The following is a 19,626-nucleotide window of genomic DNA, read 5'->3' as shown; positions in this document are numbered from 1 at the left end:
GAACTATCTCTGTATGAGACTTTGCATTTTGAAAAGTTGACGCTTGTATCAGGATGTCGTCTAGGTACGGAGCCACCGCTATGCCTCGCGGTCTTAGTACCGCCAGAAGCGAGCCCAGAACCTTTGTAAAAATTCTCGGGGCCGTAGCCAACCCGAAGGGAAGAGCTACAAACTGGTAATGCCTGTCTAGAAAGGCAAACCTTAGGTACAGATAATGATCCTTGTGAATCGGTATGTGAAGGTAGGCATCCTTTAAGTCCACTGTGGTCATATACTGACCCTCTTGTATCATGGGTAGGATGCTTCGAATAGTTTCCATTTTGAACGATGGAACCCTTAGGAATTTGTTTAAGATCTTCAGGTCCAAGATTGGCCTGAAGGTTCCCTCTTTTTTGGGAACCACAAACAGATTTGAGTAAAAACCTTGCCCTTGTTCCGTCCGCGGAACCGGGTGGATCACTCCCATTACTAAGAGGTCTTGTACACATCGTAGAAATGCCTCTTTCTTTATTAAGTTTGTTGATAACCTTGACAGATGAAATCTCCCTTGTGGAGGAGAAGTTTTGAAGTCCAGAAGGTATCCCTGAGATATGATCTCCAACGCCCAGGGATCCTGGACATCTCTTGCCCAGGCCTGGGCGAAGAGAGAAAGTCTGCCCCCCACTAGATCCGTTTCCGGATAGGGGGCCCTTTCTTCATTCTGTCTTAGGGGCAGAAGTAGGTTTTCTGGCCTACTTGCCCTTGTTCCAGGACTGGTTGCCTTTCCAACCCTGTCTGTAACGAGTAGCAGTCCCTTCCTGTTTTGGAGCGGAGGAAGTTGATGCTGCTCCTGCCTTGAAATTACGAAAGGCACGAAAATTAGACTGTTTGGCCTTTGATTTGGCCCTGTCCTGAGGAAGGGTGTGACCCTTACCTCCAGTAATGTCAGCAATAATTTCTTTCAAGCCGGGCCCGAATAAGGTTTGCCCTTTGAAAGGAATATTAAGCAATTTAGATTTAGAAGTTACATCTGCTGACCAGGATTTAAGCCATAGCGCTCTGCGCGCCTGGATGGCGAATCCGGAGTTCTTAGCCGTTAGTTTGGTTAAATGCACAACGGCATCCGAAATAAATGCATTAGCTAGCTTAAGGGCTTTAAGCTTGTTCATAATCTCATCCAATGGTGCTGTGCGAATAGCCTCTTCCAGAGACTCAAACCAGAATGCCGCTGCAGCAGTGACGGGCGCAATGCATGCAAGGGGCTGTAATATAAAACCTTGTTGAACAAACATTTTCTTAAGGTAACCTTCTAATTTTTTATCCATTGGATCTGAGAAAGCACAACTATCCTCCACCGGGATAGTGGTACGCTTGGCTAAAGTAGAAACTGCTCCCTCCACCTTAGGGACCGTCTGCCATAAGTCTCGTGTGGTGGCGTCTATTGGGAAAATTTTTCTAAATATCGGAGGAGGGGAAAAGGGCACACCGGGTCTATCCCACTCCTTGCTAATAATCTCTGTAAGCCTTTTAGGTATAGGAAAAACGTCAGTACACACCGGTACCGCATAGTATTTATCCAGCCTACATAATTTCTCTGGGATTGCAACCGTGTCGCAATCGTTCAGAGCCGCTAACACCTCCCCTAGTAATACACGGAGGTTCTCAAGCTTAAATTTAAAATTTGAAATTTCTGAATCCGGTCTCCCCGGATCGGATCCGTCACCCACAGAATGAAGCTCTCCGTCCTCATGTTCTGCAAATTGTGACGCAGTATCAGACATGGCTCTCGTGTCATCGGCGCGCTCTGTCCTAAACCCAGAGCTATCGCGCTTGCCTCTTAACTCAGGCAAATTAGATAATACTTCTTTCATAACATTAGCCATATCATGCAAAGTGATTTGTAAGGGCCTTGATGTACTTGGCACCACAATCTCACGCACCTCCTGAGCGGGAGGCGAAGGTACTGACACGTGAGGAGAGTTAGGCGGCATAACTTCCCCCTCGTTGTCTGGTGATAATTTCTTTACCGGTAAAGACTGACATTTATTTAAAGTAACATCAATACAATTGGTAGACATATTTCTATTGGGCTCCACATTGGCTTTTAAACATAATGAACAAGTAGATTCATCTGTATCAGACATGTTTAAACAGACTAGCAATGAAGGCTAGCAAGCTTGGAAAAAATCTGTCAATAAATTTACAAGCAATTGAAAAAACGCTGCAGCGCTTTTAAAAACACAAAAAACTGTCACAGTTGAAATAACAATGAACTAATTCAGTTATAGCCAACAATTTTAACAGTAATTGTATGAATTTAGCAGAGGATTGCACCCACTAGCAAACGGATGATTAACCCCTCAATACCCAAAAACGGATAATCAATTTAAGATTTAACCTTTTTATCACAGTCAAACACACTGTCACAGGTCTGCTGTGACTGATTACCTCCCTCAAAAATGAATTTTGAAGACCCCTGAGCTCTCTGTAGACGTCCTGGATCAAGGAGGAAGAAGCAGGAAGACTGTGCAAGAATTTTAACTGCGCAACAAGGCGCTAAAAAAGGCCCCTCCCACTCATATTACAACAGTGGGAGACCTGTTACAACGGTTTCTATGCAGAAATACACGTTAGCCATATGGAAAAAAAATCATGCCCAAAAAGATTTATCACCAAAGTACCTCACAAAACGAATAACATGCCAGTAAACGTTTAAAAAACAACTTTCCAGTGTTATGCAAAGTTATCACTAAGCCTGCTACCAGTCGCTTCTACTGCAGTTAAGGCTCATACATTTATTTCAGTATTAACAGTATTTTCTCAGTCAAATTCTAGTCCCTAGAAAATAACTCAACTGCGCATACATTTATCAGCCTGATACCAGTCGCTACTACTGCATTAAAGGCTGTACTTACATCATATGGGTAACAGCAGTGTTTTCTTAGTCAATTCCATTCCTAGAAAATATTACTGCACATACCTCATTTGCGGGGGACCCCGCATGCTATTCCCTTTTCTGAAGTTACCCCACTCCTCAGAATGTGCGAGAACAGCCAGTGGATCTTAGTTACGTCTGCTAAGATCATAGAAAAACGCAGGCAGATTCTTCTTCTAAATACTGCCTGAGAGAAAAAAACAGCACACTCCGGTGCCATTTTAAAATAATAAACTTTTGATTGAAGAATAATTAGGTAAAAAACTCCTATCTCCTCTCGCGACCTCCTTCTTTGTTGAGACTTGCAAGAGAATGACTGGATATGACATGTGAGGGGAGGAGCTATATAGCAGCTCTGCTTGGGTGATCCTCTTGCAACTTCCTGTTGGGGAGGAGAATATATCCCATAAGTAATGGATGACCCATGGACTGAACACACTTAACAAGAGAAATTTTATTTTTACACCTAAATCTCTCACAATGCCAGATATTTTTTTATTTTATTTTTTCAGTTTAAAACAAAACAAAAATACACTCTATCCCTATATGGAGTCATTTTTAATGCAAATGTGAACAATTATACATTTGAATATAACGGAGTCTTGAACTACTGTGCAGTAATATATGAGTTATCAATATGTTTCCTTCCAAACTTGGTTTACCAAAGTACAATACAATGTAGAGCTGTTCAAAACAGCTAATGGACCAAATTCTTATTAACCCTTTGACTGCAACAAAGGGATTTAACAATTTTCACAATACATCACTTGCTTGTGTTAATACTTTTTAACTGAACTACGTTCATTAGTTCTATTATGAAGGGAAAAGTTTAAAAACATACCAATATTACAGTTTTTATAATCATGGCAGTCATTCATTTGTTTGTTTATTTGTCAAAGGGGCCACTCGCTTTGCGTTTTCAAACAAATGCAAATAATACCGCAAAATTTGTGATTTCTTTTTTTGCATACATCTAAATGCACATCTAGTTTCTATTGGTATGTTTTATAGTATGGACCACATTCATATTCATTAGAATTTCATAATCCATTTGTTTGTTTTTTGGGGGTTTATTTTCTATGGCCAATCCATTTGTAGCACTGGTTAAATTAGCTAAACCAACCAAATTAGATAGAACAAAAAATTGCACAGTCAATAATAAATGAACATTATGATTAGAAAATAGAGAGGGTGGTGTGCACTCAGTACACACTACACTCTAAGGGGGCGCTATCTAGTAAAATAACACCTACAACAACAATACATATAAGTGTAGTTAAGATTGTTAACAATGACACAATTTAGACAATCAAAAAAATCAAACCCGAATGAGTGGAAATGGGCATATGAGTATATGCAGATATCACATAAAGTCCACAACAGATCTTGAAAGAACAACAAGGGTAGAGGCAGCTCTCTGTCATAGGACGGTCATCCTGTGGTAACGTGGTCTAAAAAAGAAAAGGAGCATTGGCGCCTCTGTTCCTTTTCTTTTTTAGAACATTATGATTAGTATTTTATTGCACTTTACTAAAAAAAAATATTTTGTCCATAATAATTGTTTATACACTAACTGGAACAGTCTAGCAATAGCTCAACATATGAATTTTGCATTGATTGATTTTAATTAATATCACATTTATTTATTTTCTTTCTTCACAGAGTTTAGGGTTAGAAACACTTCCACCCCCTCCAACAAAGTCAGTATCTGACATGAATTTCTCTGTTGGGTTTAAAGATTTAAATGGTAAGTATTTCTAGACTATTTATTTTCAAAGTGCCTTGGTAGTCAATGCAATGGTGTAATTGATGTCACACTCTGTGTGTTGATTTATTAAATTCAGCTACTAATAACAAAAATGATGTTACACAATCCAGAACTCCTGTCTGGCACCTGTGTCCCAATGTGCCTGCTTCCCCTATTAATGACCTGGTTTCCCAATGTAAAACTGGACACCACCTACACCCTGACAAGCCAATGGTGCAACAGTCGCACCCCTGGGTTATTATCCCAGCCCCTTAACTATACTAAATCTACCCTATAACACTCTGAATCTTCCCCAAGCTGCAAATTCCCCAATCTCCTGGTCCTGGGTTAAAAAACAAAACATTTTGGAGGCATGAATAATCTATATGTAATAAGTAACATAATTACTATTAATCAATTTATAGAAATGCATACTAATGTAGGTGTTAATAAATAGCATTACATTTAACTTAGATACAACTCATATTGGCACACTGAATATATCTTATATCCTCTAGCACTTGACGTAAGCAAAAGGTTATTTAAACAAGTTCTTAGGCCCCCATGTACTGAGCAGTGAGTGGACAAGCTTCTCAACTCGCGAAGTTGTCCGCTCGCCTTTGCTACATCAAGTGATCGTGTAAAGCCCGCCCCTTCTCTCGTGGGACCAATCACGTGAGAGAAGGGACTGTCAATCACTGAGAGCAAACAAGCTCTCAGTGATTTTCCCTTGCCACCTCAGAGGTGGTCTAGAGTGTAAGAAATAGCAAACTAAGGTCCCCTGCTTCTTACATTGCGCGAAGCAGGCTCGCATATGAGAACCTGCCCACAAGGGCTCCAAAGCAGCTTTCGCTGCTTAGTACATGGAGCCCATGTAACATAAACATGATTAAGAATAATGCTGTATTCTGAAGATTTTTGGGAGCTAAGCATCTACTGGGGTAGTTTATGTTAGATAATTTGTGGCATTTATATGACTTCTCTTATAAAAATGTCAGTAGAAAGGTGGCTTCAGAATATAAATAGAATATATATATATATATATATATATATATATATATATATAGAGAGAGAGAGAGAGAGAGAGAGAGAGAGAGAGAGAGAGAGAGAGAGAGGTATAGATATAACTAGATATAGATAGATATATATAGATAGATAGATAGATAGATAGATAGATAGATAGATAGATAGATAGATAGATGGATGGATGAGTGAATAGGTAGATAAATATAGATAGAGATATAGAGATAGATAGATAGATAGATATATTGAGAGATAGATATGGATATAGAGAGATAGATAGATAGATAAAGTTAGAGAAAGATGGATATAGATAGAAAGATATATATATCTGTATGTATATATAGAGAGATACAGAGATAGATAGATAGATAGATAGATAGATAGATAGAGAGAGAGAGAGAGAGAGAGAGAGAGAGAGAGAGAGAGAGAGAGAGAGAGAGAGAGAGATTAGATAGGCTGTACCTGTGTTAATAGCAATGTACTTTTTATTTTATAGAATCATTACATGCACTTGAAGACCATGACTTTGAAGCATTAATGGCTGATCTAGTTGCTGATCTCAATGAAGCTGAAATTAATGTTTCTGCTCACAACCACCACACAACTTCACTTGCGCATACAGGAGTCAATGATTTTGTAGATTACTTCCCGGATGCTCCTGAAACTCTGACAACTGGTTCAGAGGAAGATATTTACCCACTGCCACCACCATCCCCTCCTTTACCAGAACCAGATTTTCCTCCACCTCCACCTGACCCCACAGAAACAGGAACTCCGGTAAAAACTATGAGTAATTGACTTATTTATTTATTATGTATTTATGTACTGCTAATGTTTACTACTTACCTTTATGCAAATAATTTAAAAATTAACGTATTACAGACCGACATGGCTTAAAGGGATATTCATCTGCTGGGTACAACTATATTAGCTTGGTTAATACTCACCATGCTATTGTTTTCCACCTGTGCCCGTTAGTTGTGCCTGTTTGTGAATCTCCACATCTTCTTACTGGGCACAGCCATCTTGGAGCATAGGTATTCTTGCGCTTTGTGACAGAAGGATTCACTGATCAGTAACATTTGAGGCTTTTTAACAGCTGTATTATGATCTTCAGTATAGCGTGCAGGATAAAGAGCACACGCATTACAATTTTGCAGTGTCTACACTAATCTATATTATTTATGGGGACCTTCATACACATATATATATATATATACAGGCAGTCCCCAGGTTCCGAACAAGATAGGTTCTGTAGGTTTGTTCTTAAAGGGACACTAAACCCAATTTTTTTCCGTTCATGATTCAGATAGAGCATGCAATTTTAAGCAACTTTCTAATTTACTCCTATTATCATTTTTTTTCATTCTCTTGCTATCTTTATTTGAAAAGAAGGCATCTAAGCTAAGGAGCCAGCCAATTTTTGGTTTAGAACCATGGACAGCATATTGGTGCTGTCCAATCAGCAAGGACAACCCAGGTTGTGAACCAAAAATGGGCCGGCTTCTAAACTTACATTCTTGCTTTTCAAATAAAGATAAGTTGCTTAAAATTGCAATCATGAAATAAAAAAATTGGGTTCAGTGCCCCTTTAAGATGAATTTGTATGTAAGTTGGAACAGGCACTTTTTTAGGTGAAACTCTAGCTAAACATTTTTTTAGTTTTGGATATCATAGGGAAAAGTTTGTTTTGCAATCTGTGCTCCTGTTCAGACAATTTCACATCACTTTGTGTCCTTGTGACAATTGGATTTTGAGTATTTTGGGTTGTCCTGGAAAGAAGGATTGGCAATAAAGCTCTATTTTCTTTGTTTGTAAGTACGAGTTTTATTTAAGTCGGATGTCTGTAACCGGGGGCCTGCCTGTATACAGTATATATATATATATATGCAATGTAATTTTAAAATTGTTTCTAAAAACGGCAGAAAATTTAAATTATATAGACAGAAACATCACTGATGTGTGAAAAGTCCGCCACTTCTATCACAGGATGCAAGAATACATGAGCTCCAAGATGGTAAGGCACAGAATGAAAATGTGGCGCTTCACCGACCAGCACCTGTAAAGGGTTTAAAATAAGAGAACAGCTCTGAAGGTAAAGGTAAACTTTGATGAATGAAAGCCAGTTTTTTAAAACTACTATTAAAAACAGGGGCACTTTCATTCATCAAAGTTTAGAAAGCAGCCATTTTGATTAAGAACTTACCTTTGTTTTTTTTTCACAGCCAGAGCAGCTTCCCCTACCCGGAGACCCTATCTTCACACGTCAGCAATGACTAATACGGCTTCCTCCAATCACAGCATGGCCTCAGGCAATGGGGCCTATCTATCAAGCTCCGAAAGGAGCTTGACGGCCTGTGTTTCTGGCGAGTCGTCAGACTCGCCAGAAACAGCAGTTATGAAGCAGCGGTCACAAAGGCCGCTGCTCCATAACCTGTCTGCCTGCTCTGAGCAGGTGGACAGACATCGCCGGAAATCAACCCGATCGAGTACGATCAGGTTGATTGACACCCCCCTGCTGGCGGCCCATTGGCCGCGAGTCTGCAGGGGGCGGCGTTGCACAAGCAGCTCTTGTGAGCTGCTGGTGCAATGCTGAATAGAGAGAGCGTATTGCTCTCCGTATTCAGCGAGGTCTGGCGGACCTGATCCGCACTGTTGGATCAGGTCCGCCAGACCTTGATAAATAGAGGCCAATGACTCCCCTGGGGGAAAGCCGTGATTGGAGGAAGCTGGATTAGTCATTGATGACGTGTGAAGAGAGGATCTCCATGTGGAGGAAGCTGCTGTGAAAAAAACAAAGGTAAGTTTTCAATCAAAACGGCTGCTTTCTAAACTTTGATGAATGAAAGTGCCCCTGTTTTTAATGGTATTTTTAAAAAAAGGCTTACATTCATCAAAGTTTACCTTCACTTTAACCCCTTAATGACCACAGCACTTTTCCATTTTCTGTCCGTTTGGGACCAAGGCTATTTTTACATTTCTGCGGTGTTTTGTGTTTAGCCGTAATTTTCCCCTTACTCATTTAATGTACCCACACATATTATATACCGTTTTTTTTCTCGCCATTAAATGGACTTTCAAAATATACCATTATTTTCATCATATCTTATAATTTACTATAAAAAAAATTATAAAATATGAGGAAAAAATGGAAAAAAACACACTTTTTCTAACTTTGACCCCCAAAATCTGTTATACATCTACAACCACCAAACAAAAACCATGCTAAATAGTTTCTATATTTTGTCCTGAGTTTAGAAATACCCAATGTTTACATGTTCTTTGCTTTTTTTGCAAGTTATAGGGCCATAAATACAAGTAGCACTTTGCTATTTCCAAACCACTTTTTTTCAAAATTAGCGCTAGTTACATTAGAACACTGATATCTGTCAGGAATCCCTGAATAGCCATTGACATGTATATTTTTTGTTAGAAGACATCCCAAAGTATTGATCTAGGCCCATTTTGGTATATTTCATGCCACCATTTCACCGCCAAATGCAATCAAATTAAAAAAAACGCTAAATTTTTCACAATTTTAGGTTTCTCACTGAAATTATTTACAAACAGCATGTGCAATTATGGCACAAATAGTTGTAAATGCTTCTCTGGGATCCCCTTTGTTCAGAAATAGCAGACATATATGACTTTGGCGTTGCTTTTTGGTAATTAGAAGGCCGCTAAGTGCTGCTGCGCATCACACATGTATTATGGCTAGCAGTCAAGAGGTTAATTAGGTAGTTTGTAGGGAGCTTGCAGGGTTAATTTTAGCTTTAGTGTAGAGATCAGCCTCCCACCTGACACATCAGACCCCCTGATATCTCCCAAACAGCTCCCTTCCCTCCCCCACCCCACAATTGTCCCCGCCATCTTAAGTACTGGCAGAAAGTCTGCCAGTACTAAAATAAAATTTTTTTTTTTTTTTTTTAAAAATACATCTTTAGCATATTTACATATGCTACTTTGTAAGATCCCCCCTTAGCCCCCAACCTCCCTGATCCCCCCCCCCCCAAAACACCTCTCTAACCCCCCCCCCTTCCTTATTGGGGGCCATCTTGGGTACTGGCAGCTGTCTGCCAGTACCCAGTTAACAATATTTTTTTCTCTTTTTTATTTATTTTTTTTACATTTTTCTGTAGTGTAGCTTCCCCACCACCAACCCCTACCCCCACCCCCTCCCAGATCCCTTAGACTCTTCCTCACACTTATTACAGGATTATTTCTGTAGTCTAAGCGGTTCCCACCCGCTCCCTCCCGTGCACGCGCCCGCCCGCCGATCCCCCGTGCATGCGCGCGTGTCTGTGCGCGCCCCTGACTCTCCCGCCCCCGTGTCTCTGAAGCCATCGATGGCCGCCCACCCGCCTCCCATATCGATATTGAGGCATCCTGCAATAACCGGAAAGCAGCTGGAAGCGATGAGGATCGCTTCCAGCTGCTTTCCAAACCGAGGACGTACGCCATACGTCCTCAGGCGTTAACTGCATTTTTTCTGAGGACGTATGGCGTACGTCCTCGGTCATTAAGGGGTTAAACAACAGCATGGTGAGAAATAACCATTCTGTTGAATCTGTGCCCAGCAATTTAAAGGGACATGAAAACCAAAAAATATCATTCATGGTTTGGATTGAACATACAATTTTAAACAAATTTCCAGTTTACTTCTATTATCAAATTTGTTTTATTCTCTTGGTATCATTTGTTGAAGGAGCAGTAATGCACTACTAGCTTCTAACTGAACACATGGGGGAGACAATGACAATAGGTATATATGTAGCCACCACTCAGCAGCTAGAACTTAGGTTCTTCACTGCTCCTAAGCTTTCCTAGATAAACGTTTTAGCAAAGGATAACAAGAGAAGGAAGCAAATTAAATAATAGAAGTAAATTGGAAAGTTTTTTTAAATTGTATGTTCTGTCTAAATCATCAATGTCTAATTATAACTTAACTGTCCCTTTAATGTATTAAAATTTGCTGGGTCTTACATGCTTACATTATGGAACATAAAAAATAAAGAAGGTAACCTGCTCTATTCATTACATTGAAAGTAAGATACTATACAGAAAGCAGCATCTACATGTTTTTACACAGTTCCACTTGCAATGCTAGCAAAGATTCATCTTTCATTTTCTTATACTTTAAAAGCACATCGCAAACATAGCATTTGAGGTTAAGAGCTTATTGATTAACAAAGAAAAAAAGAGAAAAATAAACCCAGCAAAATAACAATACAAAATAAAAATACAATTTTAATGTGATGCAGCAAGGGTTAAAATCAGCCAAACTATAGAGAAACAGCTACCTGTTCACTATTTACAAATATATATGAAAAGGGTTTTATTTTTTAGTTTCAATTTGTTTGTTACTTTGCATTGTAATTTTTTGCTTTATGATTAATCTTCAATGAAGCTTTGAGAAAATAAAAGGTGGTTTTAGTGCCATATTTTGCCCAAGGCCTGTGAGATCACTTGAGGGCATCAAGACAAACATACATGAGTCTTACTCTAATATATTTCAACATGTGATGCATTTAAAATCAGTTCTACTGTTAACCTATAGGTTTTGTGGTCTCTGCAACCTACACAGAACATCTCTAATAATATCATCAATGGGTTTATTTAAACCTCGTCCAATTTACCCTTTTAGGGTCATACAAGGGGGCTTCGAAGTAATACTGAAAAGTTAAAAGAGAAAAACAATCCCTGAACACAAATTCCAATTTAAACGGGCTGCAGCAAGGTCAAAATTCAGCCACATTTTACAAATAAGTGAAAAACAGTTACCTGCAAGAACCGCCAAACTTACATAAAAAAGCAGGGTTTTAAGGCAGGAAAGTTACTGGCCAGAGCCTTACGCCGTTCACAATTGAAGGCGCATGTTTATACACTTAAAGACAAGGACGGTAAAATCCAAAAAAACAGCCCAAATATCGCAGAGGTCTTCCGCTCCTATTATAGACATTTATATAATTTGAAGACATCGTCCGCTCCTACCCTAGAGAACAGACAAGAACGACCTAATATAGCAGAATATTTGGAAGGGATTCAATTACCCACCCTGACAGAAGAACTGGCTGACTACCTTGACTCGCCCCTTACCCAGGAGGAGATACAAATTGCAATATCTGCACTCCCAAATGGGAAAAGCCCGGGCCCAGATGGGTTCGGAGCGAAATATTACAAGATGTTCCTACCAATCTTGATGCCCCACATACAAAATTTGTTTAATGGTATTACTGAACAGGAGGCTTTGCCTGCATCCATGTTGACTGCTTATGTTACTGTGTTGCCTAAACCGGGCAAACCAGTGGATGTACCACAGAATTATAGGCCTATATCATTATTGAACATGGACGTTAAGATCCTGGCTAAAACCCTGGCAATTAGAGTCAATACAATCCTCCCTGTGCTGATCTCACCGGATCAGGCTGGGTTTGTCCCTGGGAGAGAGGCGAGGGATAATACCCTGAAAGTACTGCAATTGATATAATATTCCAAAAATAACGCCATTCCGTTAGCTCTGTTATCAACTGACGCGGAAAAGGCGTTTGATAGGGTAAACTGGCAATTTCTTAAAAGTACAATGGAAAAGATGGGATTTGGTAAAAGATTTCTAGAACTAGTCTTCGCCTTATATTCAAAACCAAATGCCAGAGTAAAGGTTAATAATATACTTTCAGTCCCCTTTAAGATCTCGAACGGCACTAGGCAGGGGTGCCCACTGTCCCCCTTGCTGTTTGCCATTTTTATAGAGACTAAGGCGTGTAGCATTAGGGCCAACACTCAGATACGGGAATCAATCTCAGAAATAATGAATACAAAATCATAATGTACGCAGATGATTTGTTGTTTACAATCACTGATGTCGAGACCTCTATACCTGCACTACTAAATGAATTTACCAAGTACGGAGAGGTTTCTCACTTTCTCCTTAATAATACTAAGTCTGAACTATTAAACATTAGCCTGACAGCAGATAGCAAAACCTGGCTTAAAAATCATAGTCCCTTTGTCATAAAATCCTCAACCATGAAATACCTCGGAGTCAGTCTTGCCGCTAACTTAACAGAAATTTTTTAGGCCAATTATTCTATTCTTAAGAGAAATATATCTAATGACTTGTCAGCATGGAGATACAAAATGATTTCTTGGTTGGAGAGAATTAGTCTCATTAAAATGAATATTCTCCCCAGAGTGCTATATGTACTGCAGACCCTGCCAATTCCTCTCCCACATTCCTATCTCCCCTCGCTACAAAGGTTAATAGAAAATTATGTTTGGAAAGATATTAAACCTAGAGTGAGCAGAAGGACCATGTATCTTCCTAGGACGGAGGGTGGACTTGGGCTTCCAAATTTCCTTTCCTACAGAAGAGCTACCCTGCTTCAGAGGGTAATAGAGTAGTGCCACAATAATCCCCAGAAAGATTGGATAGGATTAGATGCTAGTATATTAAACTCGGGAAACCTTGCCTCTCTCCCATGGATAGACAAAAAATCTAGGCCAGGGGTGATGGACCATTACCCATTATTAGGAGAAGTGATGGAGGAGTGGAACAGAACCTTACGGACAGACTCACACATATCTACAATATACTCTCCACTATCCCCGGTTTTCGGGAACCCGGTGATACCGATACAGGCACAGTTACCATCAAAGCAGATTCAATTTGATAACAATCGGGTAGGACAGTTTATAACAGGGAAGGGCTTGAAGAGTAGAGAGGAGTTACTGGAGGTGGATCCCACCTTTAGGATGCCGTGGTTTGTGTACCTACAAATAAACTATTACATTCTAACACATAAACATAAACAATCCTTTCTCAGAGATCAGACACCCTTTGAGGGGATGTGCACCCAGAGTAATACCACAGTCCAAAGAATTCAGCAGCACTCACCACTATGTAGAAAATTCCATCTTTATTGGGATATTCAAAGCAAAAAAGACAACGTTTCTGACCTCTAGTCCTTAGTCATGTCAGTACATAAATGCAGGTAACACACCTTAATATAGGGATGGGGGTTAAAAAAAAACACACCTACTTAATTAACAATTCACCTGTGAATACACACACATTTTTCTACAGTGTTACTTGTCCTAGAGGAGGATGCGCCATCTAGTGATAGATATATAATAATACATGTTAAAAAATATAACTATTACATATTGTTGCAAAAATAACAACAATTACAGAGTATTAGATACAGAGACTAATCCTATTGAAATATTTACAAAAAAACAGATAAATCATATTCTTTATTCATACCAACAGGTGCCATGGTTTCCAATTTATTAATCCAGAATACTTCCTTCTGTTTTAAAAAAAGCTCCCTATTACCACCCCTTCTGGGTGAACTAATCTGGTCAATTATTTGAAACCTAAGTTGACATACCCTGTGTCCTGCCTGAACAAAGTGTTTTAACCCCCATCCCTATATTAAGGTGTGTTACCTGCATTTATGTACTGACATGACTAAGGACTAGAGGTCCGAAACGTTGTCTTTTTTGCTTTGAATATCCCAATAAAGATGGAATTTTCTACATAGTGGTGAGTGCTGCTGAATTCTTTGGATTGTGTTACTATTTTAAGGGTTTTGTGTGGTACCCTTACAGCTTGCACCACCTTGTTATCTTAGTGCTGTACCACTTGGACTGTGTCACCCAGAGTAATACCCCCAGGCATCTGGTCTCAAGAGTGTACAGTCTCCTCCTGAGAGGAGATGATGATCTCCCGACTTATGTTAGGCAATGGCATTTAGAGTTGGGTTTGGAGTTGGACCAGCAGGAGTGGCAACGGATTTTCCAGGCTTCTAGGAATTTGTCAGTTTCTGCTCGCATACAGGAGTCACATTACAAACTACTAAGCCGCTGGTACTTGACACCGTCCCGATTAAATTTTTTTTATCCTAACTCCTCAGACAGGTGCTGGAGGGGTTGCGGAGGAACGGGCTCCATCACACACATCTGGTGGGACTGCCCAATGTTGGAAGAGTTTTGGACAGAGGTATGGGACCACATCCAATCCATCTTGGAAATGGAGGTTCCAAAAACTATGGAAACATTGCTGTTCCATTTTCCATCTCGGATAACAGACCCCACAAAAAGAACCTTACTGCTGCTAATGCTGACGGGCGCTAAAAACCTGATTCCAGCTAGCTGGAAGTCAAATAAGGTCCCTTTGGTCTCGGAATGGAGACAAGGGGTAAATAACTTACTAAGTCTGGAAAAGTACCACTTTGCCTGAAATGGAAATCTAGATGCCTATGAAATGTTGACCCAACTTTGGAAACATGGTATCTAATATGGAGCTGACCTTTGCTGTGACTGGGGAGCTGGTGATTTTTCCATGTGGGACTTGAGAAAAAGAAAAAAAAAATTATTATTTTTTTCTCCTCTCCCTCTTCTCCCCCCCCCTTTTTTGGTTTCCCTCACTTTGCTCATTTCCCTTTCCTTCTCCTTCATTTCCCCTCCCGGAGAAGGCAAGATAGAAGAGCAAATGCCTGTAGCACTGCGTTAAAAGCAGGCCATAGGACAATCTTTACACTATATTAACAAACCAGAGCTTTGACTAACTGTCTGTAGTGTGTTATTATTATTATATTATTATACATTGCTATAAGTTATTATTAAAAGTTCATATTGTCTTATATTTGTAAGATGATTTGTTTATAGACAATCTGCTCCTTTGGAGCCTATGTTGTGCTCATTAACCTAGATTCCTGGACGGAAAAAACAACCCTTGCACAACAAGACTATCTGAAAAAGGAAAAAGAAATAAAAACATTGGAGCCGGATATTTTTGAATTCCCTTACTAATCATATGTTGGACATGCAGTCCATCAAACTCTGGACTCTTTACACAAAACCTCTCATTGGGAGGTAGGGATTGTTATTATGCTTACTTATAATGTATTTTTGCTGAGAATTATTGCTACTACATATATGTAAGTTTTCATTATTTTTCTTTCAATAAAGCTCCTTTAAAAAAAAAAAAAAAAAGCACCGTTTTAGTACCATATTCGCCCAATATACCAAAGTATGTAAACTCAAGTGCCAATCAAAGGCATGGGTGCATAGTGTAACTGGTTTTAAATGAATCATATTTAGGATCCACCTATGGGGTTTGCTTTGACATTGACATGTGAGCTTACATACTTCAGCCAGAATATGGTCCTAAAAGTTGGAAGATCACTTGCAGGTAACTGTTCATCACTTATGGAACAGCACTCTGAGCTATAAAAAAAACACATCAGTCATGTCCATGGAAAGTGTTGCACAACTTTCTCGCCAATACTGCAAGGCTTATTTTACAAGTATACACAAAACCATACCTTTTTTGTACTACTGTATAATACTGCACATGTCTTAGGGCCCTATGATCCAAAGCTCACTGATTTTGCGAGATTTCTCTCCATGCTGGCAAATTTTTGGTCATCAGGCCTTTTCTTTAATCTCTTAATCCTTTCGCTGCTAAGCCTTTTTTTCACCACAGTACTAAGCCAATTTTTGCTCCCTACATTTAAACCCTGTTGTAGGTCAAATTTCATTGAGTGACCAACACAAATTATATTTTGGGTTTTTTTCAGTAGACCAAGCAGATTCACAATATATGATTATTATATGTATAATTCATGGCATGGGATATAGCTGCAGCAAAAACTATAAAAAGAAATGTAAAACTGAAATAGAGGCCCATACAGGCTTTTGGAGGTTATAATAAAGATTAGAGAGGCCCCTTGTGCAGTAAATAAATAAAAGCACTTTTTTATTGGCAGATGTTCACTGTTACCACAGTGATCACCTGAGTATACAGAAAAAAAAAAAAAATTTTGTAAGAGGGGGACTTTTATATTAGAAAATAAACTTTATCAGACAGGGATCTCTAGACACACCAGATATTTTTTTATTGTGTATATAATGTAAAATCCTTAAGCAAATTCCCCGCAAAATTTTTATATTACTGTTTGTAGCTTCTAAGTGATCTGAGTTTGAGTGGTTTGAATACCCCCCCCCCCCCCCATTTAGCTCCCTTGCAGCTACTTGGTTCAGTCCCTTTGTGATATCAATATGTGCGGACGTGATGATGTCACTGGCACTCCCATGAAGCATGGGAGTGCCAAGTAGGCCTACAACGATCCCCAGCCTATAGTGTGGGATATCGCCAGAAACATTGTTTTAACGTCGGTCCCCCTGCATGACGAAAAGGGCTTGTGATGCGCTTGCAGGCTGCGATGTGGATGATGAGCTATGAATCTTTGTTTTATACTCTATTTTACATGTAAATACCTGGCACAGCATATTTCTTTAAAGAGACATGAAACACACATATTTTCTTTCATGATTTAGAAAGAGCATGTGCAACAACTTTCCAATTTACTTCTATTATCTAATTTGCTTAATTCTCTTGATATCCTTTGTTAAAAAGCATATCTAAATAGGCTCAGTAGCTGCTGATTGGATGCTGTACATAGATGCCTAGTGTGATTGGCTCACCCATGTCCATTGCTATTTTTCCAACAAAGGATATCTAAAGAATGAAGCAAATTTGATAATAGAAGTAAATTGGAATGCTGTTTAAAATTGTATTCTCTATCTGAATCATGAATGAAAAATATTGGGTTTTATGTCCCTTTAATGTAGTGAAGGGAACATACCAGTCCACAACTAGTACACAATGTCACAGAGCCACAGAGCTAGATGTCTTATCAATAATAGTATTTAAAAAAATGTCAATTAATACTGTAATTCATAAACACATTTATTTATGAACTTTGCATTCCACTTTTTTTTTTTTTTTTTGCTTACACAGATTGTAAAAATATAGGGTTAGATTACAAGCGAAGCAAAATCGCTAATTGCGTATCCGTGTATCAGTTTAAATGGGGCTGAAAACATCAAAAACATAACATATAATGTTTTGAAAAAATATTTTCTAATTTTTCCTCTAAAATATACAAGAATCTTTAAAAAAAATATATTAATCAATACTAGCAGCCATGTGATAACTTGAACTATTCTAATTATTCTGCCATTACATTAGATAGCTATTGGAACATTTAAAATCTGTATTGATAACAATTTCCTGTGCTTGCCAATATTTATTTCAGGAAGAGTCAAAAGCAAAAGCTGATCAAATTAAACTTGCTCTGGGCAAGATGAAGGAAGCCAAAGTTAAAAAAGTGAGTAACTAATGTTTTCTATTTAAAAAAAATTATGTTTTTTTTTTATATACAGGTAGCCCTCAGTTTACTCCGGGGTTAGGTTCCAGAAGGAATGGTTGTAAATCATAACCGTTGTAAATTGAAATCCATTTTTTGTAATGTAAGTCAATGGGAAGTGAGGGAGTTAGGTTCCAAACCCCTCTCAAAATTGTCATAAGTAACACCTAATACATTATTTTTAAAGCTTTGAAATGAAGACTTTAAATGCTAATCAGCATTATAAACAGTATCAAATAATCACACAACACAGAATATATAATTAAACTAAGTTAAATGAACAAAAAGATTTGCTAATTGGCAATATAAACCTTATAAAATAATCACACAACACAGACTTTTGCATTTTTCCGCAAACAGTTCTTTCTATGCATTCTAATCTGGACTGATTTATAGACAGGAAGATCTTGTTCCTATGAAAGCTGCTCGATAGCTCATGTCTAGCTAGACTAATTAATTCCAGCCTGTTTGTGTGCTTGGCTTTGCATATCTTTGCTGCAACACAAGCAGACAACTCCACCTACTGGCTATTTTAATCAATGCAACGTTTCTCAATGCTTTTCAATAGCAGTCACATGACTGAAAAAAAAGGGTTTTATTCTGAAACGGTGCAAATGGAACCAGTGTAAATCGAGGGCCACCTGTATATATATTCTGTATATGAGATAATTTTTAAAACAAAAGCTAAATCACTGCACTAAGAAAGATACTGTTAATAATGCTGCAGTTAAGGGAATTACCCAAAATCCCTAGTAACAAGCACAGAACACAATTTAGAGCTTTAATGTGTAAAGATGCACAAAAAAATTCTAAAGACTGAGGCCCTACTAAGCTAAATACATGCAGTATCCGGCTATGAAATAGTTTAAAGCAATTTTAATCTTAAAAAACACTAAGTTCAAAATCAAAGGTTAAAATACAAAACACAAAGAAAAATTAGTTTTCGATATATATATATATATACAGAGCCCAACAATCATATGAGAAGCAATAGTGAATGGCATAAACAGAGCCCAATGAATAAATGGAGGATGATATGGTAATGTGAAATCCAGGAATTCCTGATGCAAAACAGCCAAAGGAGAGAGTGATACAGGGCTCACCGGGTAGAGTAGATGAGTCCTCACTTATGTTGGAACACCTTGAATCGATACAGGAACTTCGTGTGCGGCTTCCAACTGTAGCCAATGGCGGTTTGTGAAACAGTTTCAAAAGTAGTTTAGAAAATCTGACTGCTTGCTCATTTGCGGTTGCAGTTGTCACTACAGTTAGCATGCTAACTATGGAACCCTAGACTGGCCAAAAAACAGAGCAACGCGTTTCGGCAGACGTGCCTTTTTCAAGTCTGCCAAAACGCATTGCTCTGTTTTTTGGTCAGATTTGCAAGCGGTCAGATTTGGATCACTCTCTACTTTTGGCTGTTTTGCATCAGGAGTTCCTGGATTTCACATAACCATATTGTCCTCCATTTGTTCATTGGACTTTGTCTATGCCATTCGCTATTGCCTCTCATATGATTGTTGGGCTCTGTATATATATATATATATATATATATATATATAGTGGGGCAAAAAAGTATTTAGTCAGCCACCAATTGTGCAAGTTCTCCCACTTAAGAAGATGAGAGAGGCCTGTAATTTTCATCACAGGTATACCTCAACTATGAGAGACAAAATGTGGAAACAAATCCAGACAATCACATTGTCTGATTTGGAAAGAATTTATTT

The 19,626-nt window shown here is 38.7% G+C and overlaps 1 protein-coding gene across 1 annotated transcript in view; it reads left to right on the top strand.

Moving 5' to 3' along the window:
• The window catches only part of APBB1IP (amyloid beta precursor protein binding family B member 1 interacting protein), a 352,897-nt gene that overhangs the window by 108,318 nt on the left and 224,953 nt on the right, over positions 1-19,626 (top strand). Inside the window, exons 3-5 of the mRNA XM_053713908.1 lie at positions 4,577-4,661; positions 6,181-6,461; positions 17,789-17,860. Of these exons, the coding sequence (XP_053569883.1) occupies positions 4,577-4,661; positions 6,181-6,461; positions 17,789-17,860 (438 nt within the window). The remainder of the gene's footprint in view (positions 1-4,576; positions 4,662-6,180; positions 6,462-17,788; positions 17,861-19,626) is intronic.

This window comes from Bombina bombina, chromosome 5, assembly GCF_027579735.1.
Source record: "Bombina bombina isolate aBomBom1 chromosome 5, aBomBom1.pri, whole genome shotgun sequence".
In the NCBI taxonomy this organism is placed as follows: domain Eukaryota; kingdom Metazoa; phylum Chordata; class Amphibia; order Anura; family Bombinatoridae; genus Bombina; species Bombina bombina.
This window is presented reverse-complemented; position numbering and strand designations above follow the sequence as displayed.